This window comes from Pezoporus occidentalis, unplaced genomic scaffold (assembly GCF_034315485.1).
Source record: "Pezoporus occidentalis ecotype Australia unplaced genomic scaffold, CSIRO_AGI_Poc_V1 ctg44, whole genome shotgun sequence".
Taxonomy (NCBI): Eukaryota; Metazoa; Chordata; class Aves; order Psittaciformes; family Psittacidae; genus Pezoporus; species Pezoporus occidentalis.
The window spans coordinates 3614513-3635117 of record NW_026915769.1 but is presented as its reverse complement, the minus strand read 5'-3'; the positions used below and the strand labels follow the sequence as shown (position 1 = coordinate 3635117).

General features: G+C 38.2%; 1 protein-coding gene across 3 annotated transcripts in view; it reads right to left on the bottom strand.

The window, feature by feature from the left end:
• Positions 1–20605, bottom strand: part of FBLN1 (fibulin 1) — an 81399-nt gene that overhangs the window by 31476 nt on the left and 29318 nt on the right. For all 3 annotated transcript variants that reach the window (XM_062634927.1, XM_062634928.1, XM_062634926.1), the window contains 11 exons: positions 19867–20029; positions 17802–17861; positions 15516–15617; positions 14541–14678; positions 12159–12296; positions 9873–10016; positions 9187–9315; positions 8592–8717; positions 7910–8029; positions 6933–7064; positions 6242–6365 (listed from right to left, as the gene is read on the bottom strand). In XM_062634927.1, coding sequence (XP_062490911.1) covers positions 6242–6365; positions 6933–7064; positions 7910–8029; positions 8592–8717; positions 9187–9315; positions 9873–10016; positions 12159–12296; positions 14541–14678; positions 15516–15617; positions 17802–17861; positions 19867–20029 — 1376 coding nt within the window. The remainder of the gene's footprint in view (positions 1–6241; positions 6366–6932; positions 7065–7909; positions 8030–8591; positions 8718–9186; positions 9316–9872; positions 10017–12158; positions 12297–14540; positions 14679–15515; positions 15618–17801; positions 17862–19866; positions 20030–20605) is intronic.

Below are 20605 nucleotides of genomic sequence, written 5' to 3'. Positions count from 1 at the left end.
GTTTCCCTTATCACGAGACATTATATTACAGTGAAAAAGTCAAGAGGACTAAGAAGAAATCTCCCATACAGGCTGAAAGTGAACAATGAACATCAGCACTAGAAATTACGATTTGCATGGAGAGAGCAATCTCCTGTCTTTCTGTTACTGAGAACTGTGAAGTTTATCCAGCAGACTGTGGCACAGGCAGGTATGAGCATGAAAGTCACTGCTATTAAAGAATGTTATAGTCTACCAGCACATTAATGGAGATCTGACATGTCATGATACCTGATGGGTTTGAGAAGTGTTTGAAGAATTGCATACAAGGAGAGTTTATATGAATTTCAGATTAAAGATGCCCAGCACCACGTTCGAGTTGTGGTGAACACCCTCTCAAGACAGGTGCATAGAAGTAGAGATAGACACGATGATCTCACTTGGATATTGACTTTGCAAAATTTGGGGATGATGAGATTGTGCATTTAGCTCCAAACTTGCTCATGCACAGCTATGACTCAATTACATTATGTACGAGAGCCTCTCCACTCAAAAGCAATATTAAGTTCACAGGCTGAGGCTTTAGAACCTAAACTATTTACTCACTCCTTTACTAACAAATGCTCCAGCATGAAAGCCTGGCTTGCTTCTTACTACCTCAAGGACATGTGAGTGCCCATTTCATTCATTTTGTTTTGACATATGAAATTGAGCTCCTATCAGGAGTATCTGGTATCAACAGAACTGTAGCTCATAAGCAAACCCCACTTTGTTGCCAATACATCGTGACCTGAATTCCAGGAACTTTTTATTATATGCAAAATAAGCACTTTTAAGAAGAGTAGTTAAAAGCACCCTCAGTTCTTCAGTTAATGTGTTCTATATTTTCTTTTAATACCACTTGCAAATGAAAGTACAAAGCAATTCTTTGAAGACTTAAATGCATTCTTAATTTTCTTCATCTGTGTAAAGAGCATGCACAAGTCTTCACAGGATGACCAGCTAATTAGGTGTGGATACTCCCGGAATATTTTCAGGTATAGCAAGTTCTGCGTTCTTTTGTGAAATGTCACCAATAACTCCACTAAGAAGAATTACTTGGTTTTGCTGAAATCATGAAACAAGTCAAGACAGTTAATTTCTTAGTTGAAAATGTTTTCTTCATGTAAATCTTTTTGGAATCATGTACCTGCTCATGAGCATTTACATGCTCATAAAAATGCCCTGATTTATTCTTTTATAAATAAAATACGTTTTATAATAATAGCTAGATTTTTTAAGAGAACAGAACCCTAAAGCTTCCAGTTTCCTAACAACAACTTTCTCAATCAGGACATTTTCCTGATTCATTTGTGGAGACAGATGTGCCTGCAGCTAGAAGCTAGAATTATTAAGAATTCATTATCTTTTATCATATTCTTTGGTGGTGCACACTACACACTACACACTTCACTATAGGTTTAGTTACTATTCACTTATTGTTTCACCAAATAACCACAAAGGAGAGAGAGCAAATACTACTGCTTTCAAGAGCCAGAGTTCATCCTAGAGTCATGCACCAAAGGCAATAAGCAATGTGCATTTAAATCCCGGTGTACTCTTTAGACCTTATTTAAATACTTCCCTTCAGTGGGCAGACGAAAATCATAAGGCAAGGGAATCCAACAGCCTGCCACTAGTGAGTAAGCAGCCCAAGATTCGGGATGCTGCTCCAGCTCTGCGTCATCTCAGGACGGATGAGCTGGCCGTGCAGCCACCTTACCCGGCCACCACGCCGTGTCGCTGTGGGAGAGAGCACAGGGGACCCAGCGAGAGAAGGGGAGTACCGAGGAGGCAGCAAGATGCTACCAGAGAAACCCAACCCAGGGCCCAGGTAAAACACGCTCTGCTTTGCAGTGAGGAGGGATTATATGCATCTTTGCAAATGCTTGCAATTAGGCACATGAGCTAGAAAAATAAGCACATGCTGCTGCTAAACACTTTTTCCTGAATTTGTTCCTGATTATTTTAGCTCACTCACTACTCTGTTCTTCTACATTTGATTTTGTGGCTGAAGTACTGGTTTTGAACAATTTCTCATAGTGTGAGTTTCATATACAACACACTGGTTACTCATACAGGAAAATAAAACTATCAGAACTAGAGAGATTCCATTTTAGATAATGAATACATCTCCTAATGCAGAAATGAGGAGAAAATATTTTCTGCCTTCCCTCCTGTTGATTTCTGAGCCTTATTTTTACTCCTTTATGCCCAAAAGAGTTGAGTGGCATGCGACAACTCCTCATGTGCTGAAGAGACAATAACTTTTTACTAGCAGGATTTATGACTTTGTAATTTACTTCATATATGGAAAACATTTCAACGTGCTGAACAACTAAGCAAGCCTTATTACTAAACTGTACACTACATATCTCTGAAATTCAACCCTATGGATTTCCAGAGCTGTAATAACCTTCCAGACCTCCTAGAATATAATCCATTACAATGGCCTTCGCTCCTGCTATTGTTAGCCTGTATATTCCTTTTCAGTAGGTTGCACCACACCTTGAGGCCCAGGTGAGCTATCAGCCAGGCTGCATCACCACATCATGGATCCCTACATTGATGTTAATAGAGCAGCTATGTAGAGAAGGGGGATTTTGTCTTTCTTACACTAAAACTTAAAAGGAATGAAACCAGCTGATAGCTGGTTTTCACAGACATTTCTTAAGCAGAGGAGAATCTGGAGTTCCACTTCAGGCTGACACAGGAACACAGTATTCAGCAGTACAGCAGACAGGATGGACAACCTTGCATGTCCCTCCTGTCTGGAGCTGGAAAGTCTCAAGGAGTTTTCAAGCCATAGAAGAGACAGAAGCTCAGATCTGCCAAATCAGAGGGCAACTGCTTGTTGCTTTTTTTATTAAATGAACAAACCAACGTATTGCTCTCTATGCTTGTTCTTGGAAATGAGTGAACTGCTTTTGCCGAAATTTGCCAAAGCTCGAGTTCAAACCAGACACTTAGCATGTAAAATTTTAGCCATTGGTTACATTCTGGAAAAATTCTAAGCAGTTAAAAACAGGTCCTAATAATGAAAAGTGTCAGGTAATCTTAATAATATGCAGACATGTCTAGAATATAAAGATATTTCCCAATCTGGCTCAGTGCAGCACACATTTCTGACACGCCGCCATAACCACTTCTTTATCTTTTCTGCTATTTTTCTTGGCTTAAATATTATAAATGTTAGACTTCAGTGTCGCATAAAGAGAATTTAATTGTTATGCAATTCGAAAACAAAAAGTGTTTGGCAAGGCAGTAGAGCAAGTTAAGTTCTATTGTGAGTAGATCTTAATTATCCTTGGAAAAGCACCAAGCCTAAAGGCTGATCAAGGCAGAAAAAAAAGCAGAATTTAAGCAAAAGAGTTAAGGCCTTCAATAAAATCGTTACCACTAAGAATAAGGCCATGCCAGGCACTTTGCTGGCCTCTGGGGAAGGTTACACAGGCTGTTTCCTCCTGAAGCTCAGTGTATCTATACAGCATCCTGAGCTTTCAGCCTTTGACATAGGATGATTCTGCAATTCTTCACCTGAAGACAATCACCACTGCAACAGCCACCATGCAAAAATCTCTGCTTTAAGGGTATTAGGTAAGAAAACTTCTGGATCACTGAGGACTGTTTCCTCTATATAAGAGTTTTCAGGAAAAATAAGGATGAACAAACTTGGATTTGTAGGACTGAGGCATATTAAATGATAGCTGCTCCAAAGAAAATATTGGAGAATAGGATAAAAAATCCTATGAGGTGCCAACTGGATGGGATGGAATATGTGCTGTCTTTCTTATGATGTGCCAAGTTGGTGAAACTGGAATGTGTTTTGAATAAAAAGGAGAGGGAAATAGTATCTGTGTTAGATACGATGCTATAAGAAGCCAACTATTTTGATTTCAGAATCCTGGCACAAGATTGGGTAAAAAAGTGATTTAATGTCATTATCATGCAAAACCTATTGAAGATGTGCTCTCTATCAGCTATGGTGGGTTATATATGCCAAAAAAGAAAAAAAAATAAATTCAAGATATGTATATTCATCTGGATGTTAAAAAGGTGCTGAAGAGCTGCCTTATCAAACTGTTCCTCAGTGGGCAGAAGGTAACACAATACATAAACCCTGATTCCAGTATAGAATCATAGGATTATAAATGGTTTCGGTGGGAAAGGACCTTCATATCATCAAGTTCCAAGCCCCATGCCATGGGCAGGGATGCCTCACACTAGACCATGTCGCCCAAGCCTCTGTCCAACCTGGCCTTGACCCCTGCCAGAGATGGAGCATTCACCACTTCTTTGGGCAGCCTGTTCCAGTGCCTCAGCACTCTCACAGTAAAGAAGTTCTTCCTTATACCTAAACTAAACTTTCCCTGTTTAAATTTAAACCCATGTTTAACAGTGTTTAAATTTATACCATGTTGGTATAATACTCGTATACTGGCTAAGCATGAGCGTACCCATCTCCCCATTGAACTAACTTGAACATTTTGCAATAAAGATAATGAACTCATATTCTCTTTGGTTTATGCAAACACATTTTTTACAACAAATTTAGTAACTGTCTTTAACTGTTGAGAGGGAAAAACCTAATAAATCCAACAAGATAGTAACTCAAGGAATTAAAGTAATTAGAAATTCACTGAGCAGCTATGGGGTTTGCGTTTGACTCATAGCCTAATTATAGCCCTAGCACATCAGAAGAACCTCTCCCTATGAGTCTGTTTGAGTTTGGCAGAGTAAGCCGTTACAGGGCCCCAAAAACTCAGACACAGAAAAACAATTCATGCATTCTACTACTTCCCCAAAACAGCCTTAACATCTCAAATAGCCATTAATTTCAACATATGCATAAAAATATAGATCAGATAGAAGATGAAATGGAATGTGTGTGTATGATGCATGTTTTATAAACCGAACTTTGTAACTCAAGGATGTCCATAAGAGTAGAAATTTGCTAATTCTGCTTAGTAGCCCATTGTAAATGACTTTTTTTGAATTAGGATACAAATGAACATACAATATTACAAATAAAGAGAACATCTGCATCACAAGGCATGGCTTGTTTAGTGATGTGACAAACTGATCTAAAATTCAATTACTATTAACACTTGTAAAAATACAAGCATATTTTATAAATATCTGGGTTTATACCATGAACTCGCTCTATAGTGTTCTGATCAAATACATCTGTTTTGACACTTCTATGGCATTTCACAGATTAAGTTTAAATGGAAACTAACTAATCCCCGCAAAGTCCCTCTGATGATCAGAATTAGCTTCATTCTACAGGGTTGCCACAGAGCACTTGATTTTATCTAAAAGATGGTGGGTATATGAACACTGACTGTGAAAAGCAATAGCAAACTGGTGATAAATGTGATTTATCAGCTTTCCTCCCTAGCTGGTGGAGGAAACACTTACCTCGACATGGGCCACATGTAGGGGACCATGGAGCAACCCTTGGAAGAATTGCTGGAGTACAGGGTGGCCATAAAGGGTGGCCATAAAGCCACCGGGTGGGAGGAAAAGCAGCTATCTTCATCAGCATAAACTCTAGCTACAAGACTGAAATTTTGAAACAACTTCTCAACTTAGCACCATTTGATAAGTATAAATGAGCTGCCAGCTGTGCCTCCTCCCAAAGCTGTCGTGTATTTTCAACAGCAGAATACATAGACTTTCTTTGAGGTAGGTTAAGGGACAAAAACATGAGCTGAACCTAACATACCACCCTTCCTAGGGTTTCCAGCCTTTTTAGCAGAGCTAAATGGTACTAAAAATAAGACATTCTTGCAATACTTTGCAACAGCACCTGTAACATTTCAGAGAGGGGCCTAAAAAGAACTCTTTCACTGTGTGCTAGTGAAATAGTGTAATAGTAAAGAAGAACTACATGTGAAAGAGAATAGGAGTCAGAATCTGAAGCTGAGTATCACCCTCCAAACAGGTTGCCTGCAAGGTAGCCAGAAAGAGAACATCTGCTCATGGCTCTAGATATCATCACAATGCAAACCACTGGCACTTGGCCTTTTTTAAGGGGATACCTTTTTCTTAGACTCAAACAGGAACATGAGAAAGGGACCAATTCTGTGTTTGCAAAATATAGGGTAGGCCTACCAACAAAATACATATTTGTATGTATACATGTTCTGTATTCAGTTGGGAGTGGCATGAGAGATCACGTCACCAAAAATTGTTCAACCTTGAAGAAGAAAGTACTTACGTATCTCCTGACTTGCGGTAATTTTCTGGACATTCCAAAGACAGACAGCGAAAGCCCCCCTGGATGTTAAAGCAGGTCTCATTGAAAGAGCAGTTATGGCTTTCTGCAACACACTCATCAATATCTGCAAAGGGAAAAGGTGAATTAAACACATGCTTTTCCTCTACTTTCCTCTACACCTGCAGGTGTCAGGTGATGAAAGTATCACATCAGGTACTAGAAAACATGGGGTGCAATTAAACATTAGTGCAGGATTGGAAGAAGAGGGCAGAATAACAAAAAAGAAGAAAACTAGCCCAAATAACAGGCAAGAACAGGAAAAGGAAGAGCAGCAGTGCCACTAAGTGGACAAGACCTAAATATTTGCCGAAATGCTTACAACATAATTCTTTTAATGGCTGAACTGTAACAAAGTGGATGAACTTTTCATAGCATTCACAGTGGGAACCTTAATCTCCAGAATATTTTATAATTCTTTAATAATAAAAAGCATTTCTAATTCATTGTATAGTTTACAACAGAAACTTCCAGTATATTTATTATAAAATATTGTTTTCTTGAGATTTCAAGCTGATGTTTACTGCTTTACTGATAATGTTGTAGGTAAAGACAACTTTTTAAACACAAAAACTCAACTGACTTTTCAGAAGTCCACAACCCAATTAGGTCTTCCTGCAGTTACTGAACTCACCTTGGCAGTTGCGTGCATTGGGGGCCAACCTGTAGCCAGTGGAGGGACAAGTACATTGAAAGCTCCCAGGAATATTAACACATCGATAGGAACAGATGTGCCCTCCAGTAGGTAAAGCACATTCATCAATATCTGTAAAAAGAAAACTATTATGGATTCATGACCTTCAACCAAGTGCACATGTACAGTGTTCCCTATGCAAGCTTCAAAAGCAAGTTCATTATTTTAATTGCTGGGCAAGGAGAAAGATAATCAGATAGATGTGGCTCGAGTCAATATAAGGCTGTCAGGAATAAATGGAAGTGTGAAGAAAATTAAAAGCAATATAAGGGCTCAAGAAGTAAACTAAATGCATAAGAGCAAAGCACTTCACAGTGATGTATATCACAGTACTTTACAAAAGGGAGAGGAATAGTTTTATCCTTGTTCTTACAAAAAGAAAATTGAGATGAGGTGATCTGCCCTTGGTCTTAACTGTCTAGTAAGTCCTGTAGACCTAAATCCAAATTCTGGATCTTGTCCAGGAGGTCACACCCACTCCTTGTATTTGAGGAGAACCTACTTACACATTAGTTCAGAACCAGCCACAAAAAGAGGATGTATAAAATACTACCTAGTAATATTATATATTACATAGGCAAGATACGTGTTTGCCTCTTCACTTGAAGACTAAAAATTCTGTTAGTTCCTAAGGAAAAAAAAGCAAAGCAAACCAAACCAAAACCCAACACTACATTTCTGACAAGTTACAAAATTATGCAAGCTACAAATCAATGTAAACAACAAACTGACACCACACAAGCAGAAATATTTCTAAACTAGGACATTAAATACGGTTTCATAGTTTCACAGGAAAATACCAAAGAGAGTCAAATGTCAAAATGAAATAATTACAGGTACCTGTGATTGTTCATGTATGTTATGGTTAGAATAAGAAATGGTCACTCATCTTCTATCTGCAAAACAGTGATACTTACCTTCACATGAAATCCCGTCTATGTCACTGAGTTGAAATCCACGGCGGCAGTAACACTGATAAGAGCCATACACATTGGCACACTCTTGACTACAGGGGCTGCTCTCACACTCATTTAAATCTGAAATGCAAAATTATATACCTGAACCACAAACATCTTGCTGTATTCTTCATTCCTATTACAGGAATAAGACAAAAGTTTTGATGATGATTTTCTTTTTGTTTCATTAAAAAAGGATGGGATTTATGTCACTGAGTAAGCTGGAAATAGGAGGCTTTCGGTGTATTATGCTCACCAGGGTCTCGCAGTATAGGCTCATCTGCACTGTGCTATTCAAGGTGTATGGCTTGGAGGAAGTCTTCAAGACCACACTTGCATTTTTCTATCTAGATATCAGCAAGGCTGGTTTTAAAGGTCTTGAATCCAGCCTAGTTGGATCACCCTTCAAAATGCAGTAAATGCAGACCCACACATCTCTGCATGATCCAGCCTAAGGGCAATGTATTTGAATTGTGGGCTACAGTGGCCTTGATTAACAGCATTCATGTAACTGGAGATAACATACTGGGTTGATTTCTCATGCCATTCCAGTGTAGTCCTCCAAGCTAAAATCATTCGGAAATAGCTAAAGAGCAAAAAGTTGTATCTCACACCGTGTAGCCAGAGCATATGACAGCCGTACCTTCACATGACCTGCCATCAGCTGAAAGTTTGAATCCCATGGTGCAAGTGCAGTAATAAGAGCCAGGAGTATTCTCACACTTGTGAGCACAAAGGCGGCCTGGGTAGCGTCTGCATTCATTGATATCTGCAATTATATACAGAAGTCTAGATGTATATTGGCTGGCTTCACTGCAGTAGTAGTCTGGACAAGAATGCGGTCATAAAAGCTTGATTTTTATTTTCCAGATCTAAATTTCATTTAGAAGCACCCCCATCCATAATTGAATTAGATCTATAAAGAAGATAGTTGCTTTGATCTTCCAAAAGAATGTTTTGCTGTAGGTGCACATAAAAATATCACAGAAAGCAATTACACACATTCTCATAATCTTACCTTTTAATAGGACAGCAGATAACATGCTGACAATACTAATACACCTTCCTTTGAAGTATCAGCAGCTCTTTAATATGGTATTAGATTTATACAAATAGTACAGTAGACAATTTTGCATTCCGATGAAAGAGGTTATGCAGAGAGCAGCAACATTCTTTACACATGATCATTTTTTAAAACGCCATGGCTGCATTTATTTAGGTAGATAGGTGCAACTTACCAATGCAAGTTCTACTGATGACATCAAAAGAGTAGCCAGTTTTGCACTCACAACGGTAATTGCCTGGGGCATTTATACAAACATGTCCTTCTCCACAAGGCTGATTAGAGGATGAGCACTCATCCACATCTAAAAAAACAAGTGAAGTGATTGAAAGTACTCTTCTGAGCATGCAAGTTGAGAGAAGAGCAACATGTTTAGATATTTCTGTTTTCCTTGCAGTTCTTCGATATAAGCCATTTACAAAAATTGAAAACACATGCAAAAATACCTCACTTTGCAAAAGTGACCTTAGTTAAAAGCCACCCAAAAGTCACATCCCTTTCAACACTACTTAAATGGCTTCTATGAGACATCAAGTGGACCTTCTGTTATACTTCTATGTATTGAGAAGACCACACAGCATTGTTCCAATACATTAATATAGTCACAGACAATAACATATCTTTGGGGGTGATTATTATTTCTCTTCTTCTCAGAATATAGGGTTTCATGAGTTATTTGAAGGACAGAAAGTAGATACTTGTCATACTTCATTTGTTAGGACTTCCATGAGGGAAAGGACTGGATCAAGAACTGATTGTGGGAATGTGAAAAATTTGGCCAAAGTTCAAGAAACTGGTAAACATAAATGATAGACTTATTTATTTTCTTCAAACTGTGTTTTCTTCCTAACTGTTACTTACCTACGCATCTTGTTCCATCTTCATTGAGATGATAACCTCGGCCACAGCTGGGTGACATTCGCTGGCAGGTGTATGAGCCATCAGTGTTAATACATATTTGTCCCGCTGGGCATGGCATGTTGTTGCTCAGGCATTCATTGATATCTAAAAGAGCACAATAAGTTAGTGTAAATACCTGCTGTCTGAAGATGTTCAAGTTAAGATGCTTTCCTTACATAATTCCTCAGATTTTTTAGAAGTTATACCCATGGGAGAATACAACTATTAATGTCATTTAGCTTCACTGATATAAGGCTTCCAGGGTGAAAATCAGAAGAGGTATGAGAGGCCCAAATCCCACTAAAAAGCAGTGGAAATTGGGTATAGAATTTTTATTTGTTTAAAAGCCTTTGAAGGTGTCCCCTAAACAATACGAAGAGATAACCAACAATTCAGTTCACCAGCTCAACTAGTTACGCTGCAGTCTGTGGGTTGTGGCACCCAGTGAATGAGCTATTTGGTAGTATGTGCTCATACAGGTAGTAGCTGACTCTATTTTTCCAGAGAGATAAACTATTACTTTGTCATAGGATAAGTTGTCCATGTAAACACATAAGAATGTGAATAGCTTATTTATGTTACTACAAGACTATGCAACCCTCTCCCATCTCTCAAATGTATGCCTGTAATAAGACTAAGCTGTGTTAGAGTATAACCTGTGTGGTGTATCCAGCCAAGATGGTAAGGAACCCATTGTTATGCAAGGTTAGCACGTGCTATTAGTTTGGGGGAAAAGAGTTACAGAGCCAGAAATCAGTGGCTGCAGGAGATACTGAGGCCATCTGGAAATGTTAATGTAACTAAGACCTGAGAGTCTGTAGGAGCAGCACTGCTTGTGAGTGTTTGGGTTTGCACCCCATAACCTTCAGCAGTGTCCAGCTTCCTGCAAATACTTTACCTAAAATTTTCCTGTTTCACTGGGATATTATCATAATTTTACACAATGGTACTGTTAACTGTTGAAGAGCTACTGTTTTCTAGTTGGCATGGTATAGTATTAAGTACAGCATCCAGCTTGCAAAACGTTGGCTGCCAGACATGGAGAAAGTGATCTGGTATAATGAGAAACATTTGAGCCAACCCTATCCCAGCTCACTGAAGTGTAAAACTTTCAAATTACAAAGACACTGAAAAGACAGGAAGGTTTTCATACTTTTTCCCTTCAGTACCACATAGGGTAGCATTTGATTCACATTTGAATCAGCCTCTGAAATTGCTTTCGTATATATTTTGGGCAAATGCATTTTAGGAGACATAACTTTTGCTGCTGCAAACTGGCACATCTGTGAAGGCAAACTAACTACTAATTGCAGTGGACCTGATGCTAGCTATGGCAGATATACTTTTTCAAAGGGTTTGCTGTGCACAAGCACTTCATTTTAAAGGCTGCAATTTTGTTTTCAGTCTCAGTGTTTCCAGTGTCAGATTTCGGCACTACGGGGTATGATATGGTCAGGAGAACAAGGGGCTGACAATGAGCTAGACTTGGCAGCTGCTGCCGCTCAGCCAGTTCCACAAGTCCAAGACACGCTATGCCGAAGGGGGAATTCAAAGTTAAGTTGAGACTTGAAAATACTACTCAAGGGAATAACTGATAGATTTGTAGGTCACATTAGACAATTCCATTCAGAGTCTGCTGGAAACCACTAACATAAACGTTATAATTCTGTTTTGTAGGAGTCTTGGAAACAAGGCATTAACTTGACAGATTGCAATCAGTCTTTAAAATAAAACTGTTCCCCAGTGTGTCACAACTGGCCCATCATTCTCATAGACAGTGAGGTTCTTGATAAGCTGTAACTAATGGAGGACAGGTCTAGAAAGAGCTACGTACCTGTAAAACCAAGCATACTAATCTCAACAAAGTGTGTTACAGAGGATGTCATAAATTACAGCTTTTTATACTAAGTTTTTGTTAAAACCTTTTGGATAGAGGTAAAACATCTTGCAGATTTTTTGTTTCAGATAAAATACCCAAAAACTTCAGGAAAACGTTCAAGTGTAGGTAAGTGCCTTAGGTAACCAAATCTCATTAAAAATAGAGATCTAATACTTAAGTCTTTTATTTAAATTATTTTTGTCTGTAAATCTTACATGTAAGACCAAGCCTTCCTTTAAAGTATCAGAAAAAACACATAGAGCAATGCATACACGCACGAAGAATGACTTGAGAAGCTCAGAACTTGCTGAAACTGCACTTAACTCATAAGCAACGCTTAAGTATTCACTGAGATAAGAATATCTTACCAATACAGTTGCCTAGCGCATCTTGTATAAACCCATTCATGCACTGTAGCTTGGGTCGGCAACGGAAAGATCCTGGAGTATTCTGACAGATAAAATCGGGGGGGCAGTTATGAGTACCAGTCTCACATTCGTCAATATCTGGTACATCACAAAAAAAAATTGTTAGCATGAATTTGACAGAAGCTTTGTCATCACATTTGAAACATAAGACATAGTTAAAAACGTCAAATAGATTTACCCTCAGCGTACCTCCATGCAGTTCAATGCAGTGACCCAAGATTAATCTGACCTACTACCTCAAACAGAATCACAGTAAACCCAAATAGAATAAGTTAAGATGTTTTTATTATTTCATTATTAACATTACATATAGGGAGGGTCTGTGTGCTTATGCTTTACAAGTTTAGTTCTCACAACTAAATGATTCAAAATCATTATAGAGCACATGAAGCATCATGTTCGGCAGTGTTCAGCCTTGATTCAGCAGTGTGCTCAGCTTAAGTCAGCAGAATTTAATAATATGTCCAAGTGCAATTTAAATTTTTACCTCAGATCCAATGTAGATGTTACTTTCTTTCATAAGCAAATTAATTGGCCTTGATTCTCATTCATATTAAGGCTTGCAATATCCTTGTGTTATTGTGCTTTTAAATGCACATAAATACTATTTTCAGTTTAGTATTTCAGTTCAGAATGGACATTAAATATTTGTGAATAAAATATGGTTCAGATAATGAAGACAAGGGCTAGTGAATGTAACACTATCCACATAAAAGCAACTAAAATTTAATGTTTGACACCTAACAATAGGATGAAATCTCCTAAAGCTATTAAAATACAGAAACTTTCCACAAATAGGATGCCTCAGCTTTCCCACTCATGCAGCTGAAGTAACAGCAGATGCCGCTGCTTATCCCTCGAGCTTTGTGAGACTTAAATAATGATTGTGGAGCCCATTTTAAGTTTATGATGGATTAATATTAAATCGGATTCAGCAGGTTAATGGTTGGACTCAGTGATCTTAGAGGTCTTTTCCTTAACTATATTATTCTACAATTCTATGTTGCACAACTCAGTCAGTTTGCTTGGTATTTAAAAATCATACCTAAAGATTATTAATTTTCTATTTTCATTGCTATTATTATAACATCAATAATTAACATTCTTAACAGAGGTTTTCCAGATAAGAAATTTCTAACGTTAATAGCATTCATAATTAACTATCTGTACTCCTGTTATTCCAGAAGAGAAAGTTAATACTTGCAGGTAAGGTATTTGCTGGTCTAAATCTGATGTCATTCAAATCAGTAGAACTTTTACTTCAAAAGGATCAAAGTTAAACCCTGATACTTTGAAAAACATCGCCTGTATATTGCGCAGGTTTTTCATTGGAGTAAGCTTTTTTTAGTCCATCTATTATTCATCACTGACCAGTTCCTACAATATAACCTCACCCATAATTTTGCTTGAGTTAATTTACTCAGTGGAATGAAATTTGTCTGTTTATAAACAGTTCTAGGCTCTGGGGGAACAGACTTTCCCATAGTGTAAACCTTTTCCACATCAAATGGAATCTGCTGCTAATTTAATAATAATTTCTGCAAAGTCAGGTGAAGTTGTGAATGCATGTAACAGCATACTTCGAACTAGATGCAACTTGAAATCAGTCATTTCTTAAGAAAAACAAACAAACAAACAAGACTATTACACTCGTGTTCAAAAATAACTAGTCTAAACCAGTATTTGTAACCCTTTTTAATTTTTAAATCCTTAAAAATGTTGTGATTAAGAAATTGATCGCTTTGTAACAGATTTAAACCTCCTGAGGATAAAAGCTTACTTTTTTTTAAAAGATGCATCTAGCTTTTCAAATTGAATCACCATGTCACTCCACTTGCCACACTTCATTTAACACTCCAAAGTGTGCAAACTTGATTCTTTCAGGTGAAACTAAACTATTAGACATGGTCCAGAAACAGGACTTAGACGCTTCACTCACTAACAAGAAACTAATTCATAAGACAGGACTAGAGCTAGCCAGAAGTAAACTCCAGAAAAACATGTACAGCGTGTGTGCTGGGCCTTCAAAATCAAGTGTTTCCACTCTCAGACCAGTTCCTATTGCACAACACAAATTGCCAGTGTAAAAGAAATGTAATTATCTCTCCTGGAAATCTCTGTAGTAGTCCACAGACAGCCTGATCTGGTATCTGCAAGGCGACAGGTGGAAAACTACTGTTCCAGAAGAACTAGCACTGCCTGTGCCCCCCTGTGTAACTATGGCTCACACCTAATTACCAAAAGTAAAAGAGCATGACATGATGATGTACTTATTTTTTTATCAAAGTCTGAAAAATTTCAGCTTCTCTGCACAGGACGTACCTTTGCAACGACTGTCATCTGTTAGTTCATAGCCAGTTCCACAGCTTGTGTCCCGCTGACAGCGAAAGGATCCTAACGTATTGACACAGGTTTGTCCAATCCCACAACTGTGTGTCCCAGTGATACACTCATTAATATCTAGAATATGAAAAATTATTGGGAGTGGGAGGGAGAGGGCAAAGAAGTTTGGCATCCACATATATCAGATGTAAAAGTTTTCTTTTTTATATTTCACAGTAAGTTAATCTTCAATACCTGACCTGATCAATCATCAATTCCTATTTTATATTCTGAAGTTTGTATCTGACCTACTTACCTAGACTCCCTTTTCAGTCAATGACAGAAAAAGACACCCTGATAAGTAATGCTTGTCATCCTAGAATAGCTATGCAGAACAGGCAAGAGGAACCGTGCCCTGCAAGTCCTTCTCTCTCAGCAACAAAAGGAGTCTAGGCTGACATTTGCTCAGAAGCAAATATCTACATTGCACATGTCTGAAGTCAAATGCAATGACCCCTATCCCAGCCCATTTAACTTTGTATGCCTTCAGTTCTTCTGGGAGACACTTAATCCTCACCCTTGACGCGTCCTATGCCACATATGATATCCAAAACTTTCATCCTTTTTGTCAGTTGTGTCCTTAACAAGGTGAAGAATTCTACTCCATCTGCCTTATCAATCACAATCTACTATTACAAAAGAGAACAGGTATTTTATTTTGGTTTTATTCGTAAGAATAAGTTCAAGATCTTTTGCCTCTTCTCTCTAAATCCTGTCTCTCTTCTTGATTCCTTCTTAATTCCATCTTCCCACAATTCTCATTCCAACCCTCCGTTTATATCGACTTTTTATGATATCACCTCTTTTGCCAGCTGGCATAAGCATATTCTGATCTCTTCTGTCTGCATCTTTTTTAATCTAGTCTTGCTCTTTTAAAACAATAATGCTGATAACTGAGACAATTATTTCTTTTACCTTCGCAATTGACACCATCTGCTTGAAGCTGATACCCAACAAAGCAGGAGCAGACGTAACTGGATCCTGTGTCTCTGCACTGCTGAGAGCATGGACCACCACCTAACGGGATATTTTAAGAAATCTTATGTAATTAAGAGGCTCTTCACAGGAACTGAAACAAACCATTAATTTACAGGATGTTTTCTGATTTATTTAGAAAACCGATAACTTAACATGCACATATACAAAAGACGTGATTGTAGTCACTGGATTCTTTTAGCACTAAAAATCAATACGAGAAGTATATTAAGAAGTTAGTCATTGCCCATCACTGTTAGAAGTTGAAGGAAAAATGCTGATGAGCTCAGACACCTCCTCATGTTTTGGCTGGAAGTTAAAACTTTGTAATGGTGATTACTGTAAAATAAGGAAGACAAGATGCATCATCATAAGTTAATGAAACATTTTTACTATTAGCTGCACTAGGCTATATTTTTAGCCCATCATTATTAGGACCATACTCCTGAATTAGCTATTGTGTACATTCTTTTCCTACTTAGTAGGCAGGAAACATGAACGGGAGAAGAGGCTATTGTGAATGACAAAGGCTTCAGACAACCTGAAGACTTAGTATTGGGGAACTAAGAATGTAGTGGGGTGTGTGCAGGAGTCACAAAGGATGACAAAGAAAGTTGGGGTTATTCTGGCAAACAGAAAGAGAGAATACAATAGGACATTTACACAAAATTTAGCTCATCATTAAGAAAACCTTTTTTTTTTCTGAAATTGTTAAGATAATTTTAATATTAAAAACATTTCGTATTCTCACAATAGAGAAAAAGTTATGTACTTCCAACCATTTGTTATAAGAGTATTGATACTTTTATTACAAATAGAACCTGTCCTCTTCTGTTTTTCAGAACAGCTGGATAGGCATTATAACAAAAGGTTTAAGATAAGCGCAATCAGTGCTGGCAATGCAGCTGGAATACTTTAAACTTTTGAGTGAATTAATTTTTTTTTTGGTAAGTGTAAAGATTTCCAATGAGGACAGGGCCATTATTACACCATGGAAAATTAGGTCTGTACACAGTACTGGCAAAGACAATGACATTAGAAGGAACCATAGTATTGCGGCTGAAATGGACAACTACTGCTTTCTGAACCTTTGCTAATACTTGAGCTCCTGTCAGCCACAGTAAAACCTATCATGAAGCTGTTGGAAGAATAGAATTAATTCCCTCATATACCACAAAGGTGCTCCAAGACAAATTGCTGGAAGTTCCATTGCCTAAGAAATTTAAGTTTCCCCTGGTGAAGTTCCAAAGATCACAAGCAATTTTGGTATGCCGAGTTTGTTGGAAAACATACTGTAAAAAGAAACTTTAATTTGTAATTAGCCATACCAATCCATCTCTTGCAGGCATCTGATTAACTGACAAATGCAACAACTGAGTACACAAAGAAATAATGCTAGGAAAATATGTAACACATTTTTCTGTGTCACCTCTTATAATTAGCAGCTGGAGACAAGGACAGCCAGCATTGACTTTGACTACCTAATGACCTAGTAGACATTTCAGTCCTCTCTAGAGTGTAATAGCTATGCAACATGCCACACAGTAAATCATCTCTCAACTAGAATATAAGACTACTAAATTGATTTTAACCTAAATACATTACTTAGTTCTGAGATGCTTGTAGAAAATAACAAATCACTGCTTAAGTTTATAGACACGTAAATCACATGTGAGAAGCAATAAATCAGAATACTTTGCAGAGGAATATCCCAACAACACATTCTTCCCAGGAAGCAGAACAGTCTGACTAACGAGGACAACAGACACTTTTCTTCCCTTTTTTCAGGTGGTGTATGAAAAAAGAAAACTTGTTTCATTTCGTATTCAATCACCCTGATCATCCCAAGAGGAGAATAAAAGAATGCACATATTTAATATAGGATCTCCATATCCTGAAGAATCCAGAGTACTCCACAGGTTCAATAGGTAACACCTCTGAGGTACTCCCCACTAGAAGTTAAAAAAAAGTTAAATGCATACTCTAAGTTTCAGGTGGATAAAATGAACTCCACTATGGAGGACAATGCCTCCCTTGTATTTAAGAACTATTGAGGCATCACATATAATGGCCTACTATTTCTTAGAAAGGATCTTCATTCTGTTAGTTTTACCCATAACCAGCCTGGGTAAAAGGTTTTGACTAATCTCTAGATCTCAGTTTGCTTCACTTTTATTGGAGGCAATCACAAAAGAGCTGGCTAACAGGTCTAGTCACCTGACTTACCTCTGCAGCCATCATGGAGATAGGGATCTTCTTGGTCTAGTTCTTCCTTTGAAATTTCAACTAAGAGGAGAGATAGGCATTAGAGGAGAAAGCACTTTTCTTCTCACAGTAAAAAGCTGCCTGCTTGGCATGGGACTCAGACTAGGGTTTTGGATAAACTAGGACAAAATTAAAGAACATTATTTACATATTTTACAGCTATTTCATACTTGAATTTGCCATTCAAATGTACATGGCCACTGGGCATTTTCCATCTGACTGATTCAATATGAAAGTCATGCTGTGATCATAGATTAAATTTGGGCTGAGATTTTCAAATGCAGGTTCTTAACATTAGGCTTTTAACCAGTGCTTAACCTCATTTTCGTAAGACATGCTGCTGAGGCATGCTTGGCCTCTACTAACTTTATAGCAGCTTGGGGTATTCACAGTTATAATGAAAATCAGATTAATCTCAGTTATTTATTTAGACTTCATTCCAAAAAGAACTTCACAACCAATTTTTGGGTACCTACTTATGGCATTCTTTCATATGTACTTCATATACCTTAACTTGGAGTTTTGATCAGAGGTACTTCTGCTACATGTATATGTCCTGAGAGCTCCTTCTCTCTACAAGGAAAACATAAAGGGGCTGAAATGGGTTCACTGTCTGAACCCATTGCTTGCCCAAAGGACTGGCTAATGGATTTCCTCCAATCCTGCCACTTTGAACATAAGGGAAATGATAGGTTGGTAGTGAGAAGTGTAAAACCAAAATCTCAAAATATTCTGGTTATTGAATAGGAAGTTTGGTCTCATTTCATACGATTGTCCATAAGCCTATTCAACCACCCGTCTCTTACGGGTGTGTAAATAATAAATCACGGATGTGAAAGCAAGATTTCTGCAGTGGCACAAGGCTGGGTTGGTACACTGAGTCCTCGCACTACAGGGGCATTTTGGTCATAAGGAAGCTAAGGAAATCAATTTGCGCAAATCTGGTTTGATTTTATAGAGGTCTCCGGGGGCACAGTACCAGAGCATATTGGTTACACTACCAAGAAAGTGTCATACAAGAAATCAGCTTGCCTTACCCTCTGCAGTAGAATGCCTTGAATGTCTTTCTATTGCATAACACAAATACAAGGTGCTAGTCCAAGAAGCTGCCTGGGAAAAAGGAGACTGATCTCCTCTTAATGACTAGCAAAAGTGTCTATTAATATTGTTTGCTCTGCCTTTCTACAGGCAATTTTTATTGTCAATAGGGATATTTGACATATGTTGAACTACCTGCTTGTTTCTTAGTTTAATGAAGAGAACATTGTCCTGCCCTGCTTCCTGACACAGACTCATTTTTGCAATGCACAGTGTTTGGCACAATAATCATACTAAAACCATACTAACCATATGCATAGTGGTTATTATGCACACCACTTGCCTCCAAGGGTAAGTACAGAAATCCCGTATGCTGTGCTCACAGTCTGGATTTTCAGGTGCTGATAATTTTTTTCATGTCATGCAGGGACACTGAGTCTAAAAAATTTTCTTATTAGCAGAGTGGTCTAAGTACAAGGTATCTCCTAGTCCAGTCACTTCAGCCAGAGCTAATGGACAAGGGGACTTCCCCTGCTGAAATAGCGGCACACAAAGAAACTGGAAGGGCATTTCTAAATGTTACTTGATAAGGGCAGACACTGACGTAAGCCAGGTTTGAACGACCTGAAACAAGTCTGATAACACATTGGCTCAAGCTGACCAAAGCAAGCTTTTGTGGTAGGATCTGGGCTTGACTTTCAGTGTTTGGTTAGGATGATGTCTTCAAAATCTGTCACTGGTGATCTGCAAGCCAGCCTGCATGTTTTCGGTGCTCAGCTGCCCACTAAGGGGGCAACACTACACAGCATGACTTTTCTGCAATTTTAGGGCTGTCTGCTAAATGAAAAAGGAAAAATACCACCAACATCATGTCTGTAAGAGTCAGGATGCCCACACAGAATTCCAACAGAAATAATTTAAAGTACAGGCACTCCTTGTACCTCATATCATTTTGTATTTCCCTTTTTATACTTGCAACATAAAATACCTTGCTCCTTTTTAGGAGCATCATCGCTGATGGACAGATCTTGACCCTTCACACAGCAAGCTCTGAAGACAATTCCACACTGGTATCCTATCTTTGGGTTGGGTTCACAACTCTGTCCTTGAACTTGGGCAGTCTTTCCCAGCAAACAACAGTAGCAGCATACCTGTTAATAAATAAATAAATAAATAATAATTTAAAGAGAGGCAAATCCTAGCCCTGAACAAATCAATGCAAATTTTGTCAGTAGTGTCAAGAGCGTTACCTCACCTTGGCAAGCTTATGGAATATACTCTGCAAACTCTTTAAGAAGTCCTGGTATACTTAGTCTGAGACATTCTGATCCATAGTTGAGTTCAGTGAGCTTTGCATTGGGCCTACATATAGCCAAGCACAGAACCTGGATCCAGTTCTCACAGAAACTGTGTCTGTGTGAATGTGTGTGAAAGGCGATGTGGAGGACCAGAACGGTTCCCTGCCAACATAGTCCGGTTTCACACACCAGCGAACAGTGGAACCTCTTAAGACCTCTGCTTCCCTTATGTCCAGTTCAATTAAAACAGGACGCAATCAATGAAGTGCATGACTCAGTTTATAATTAAACTGCCTAGTCAACTTCCCAGCAAAAAATACCCCTGAACTAACAGACAAACAAGCCAACAAACATCATTCACCCAAGGTTAGTGTTAACAGGTCACAAAGAGAAGCAGTTCTGCTCTGAAAAACAGACTACATAGTCAAA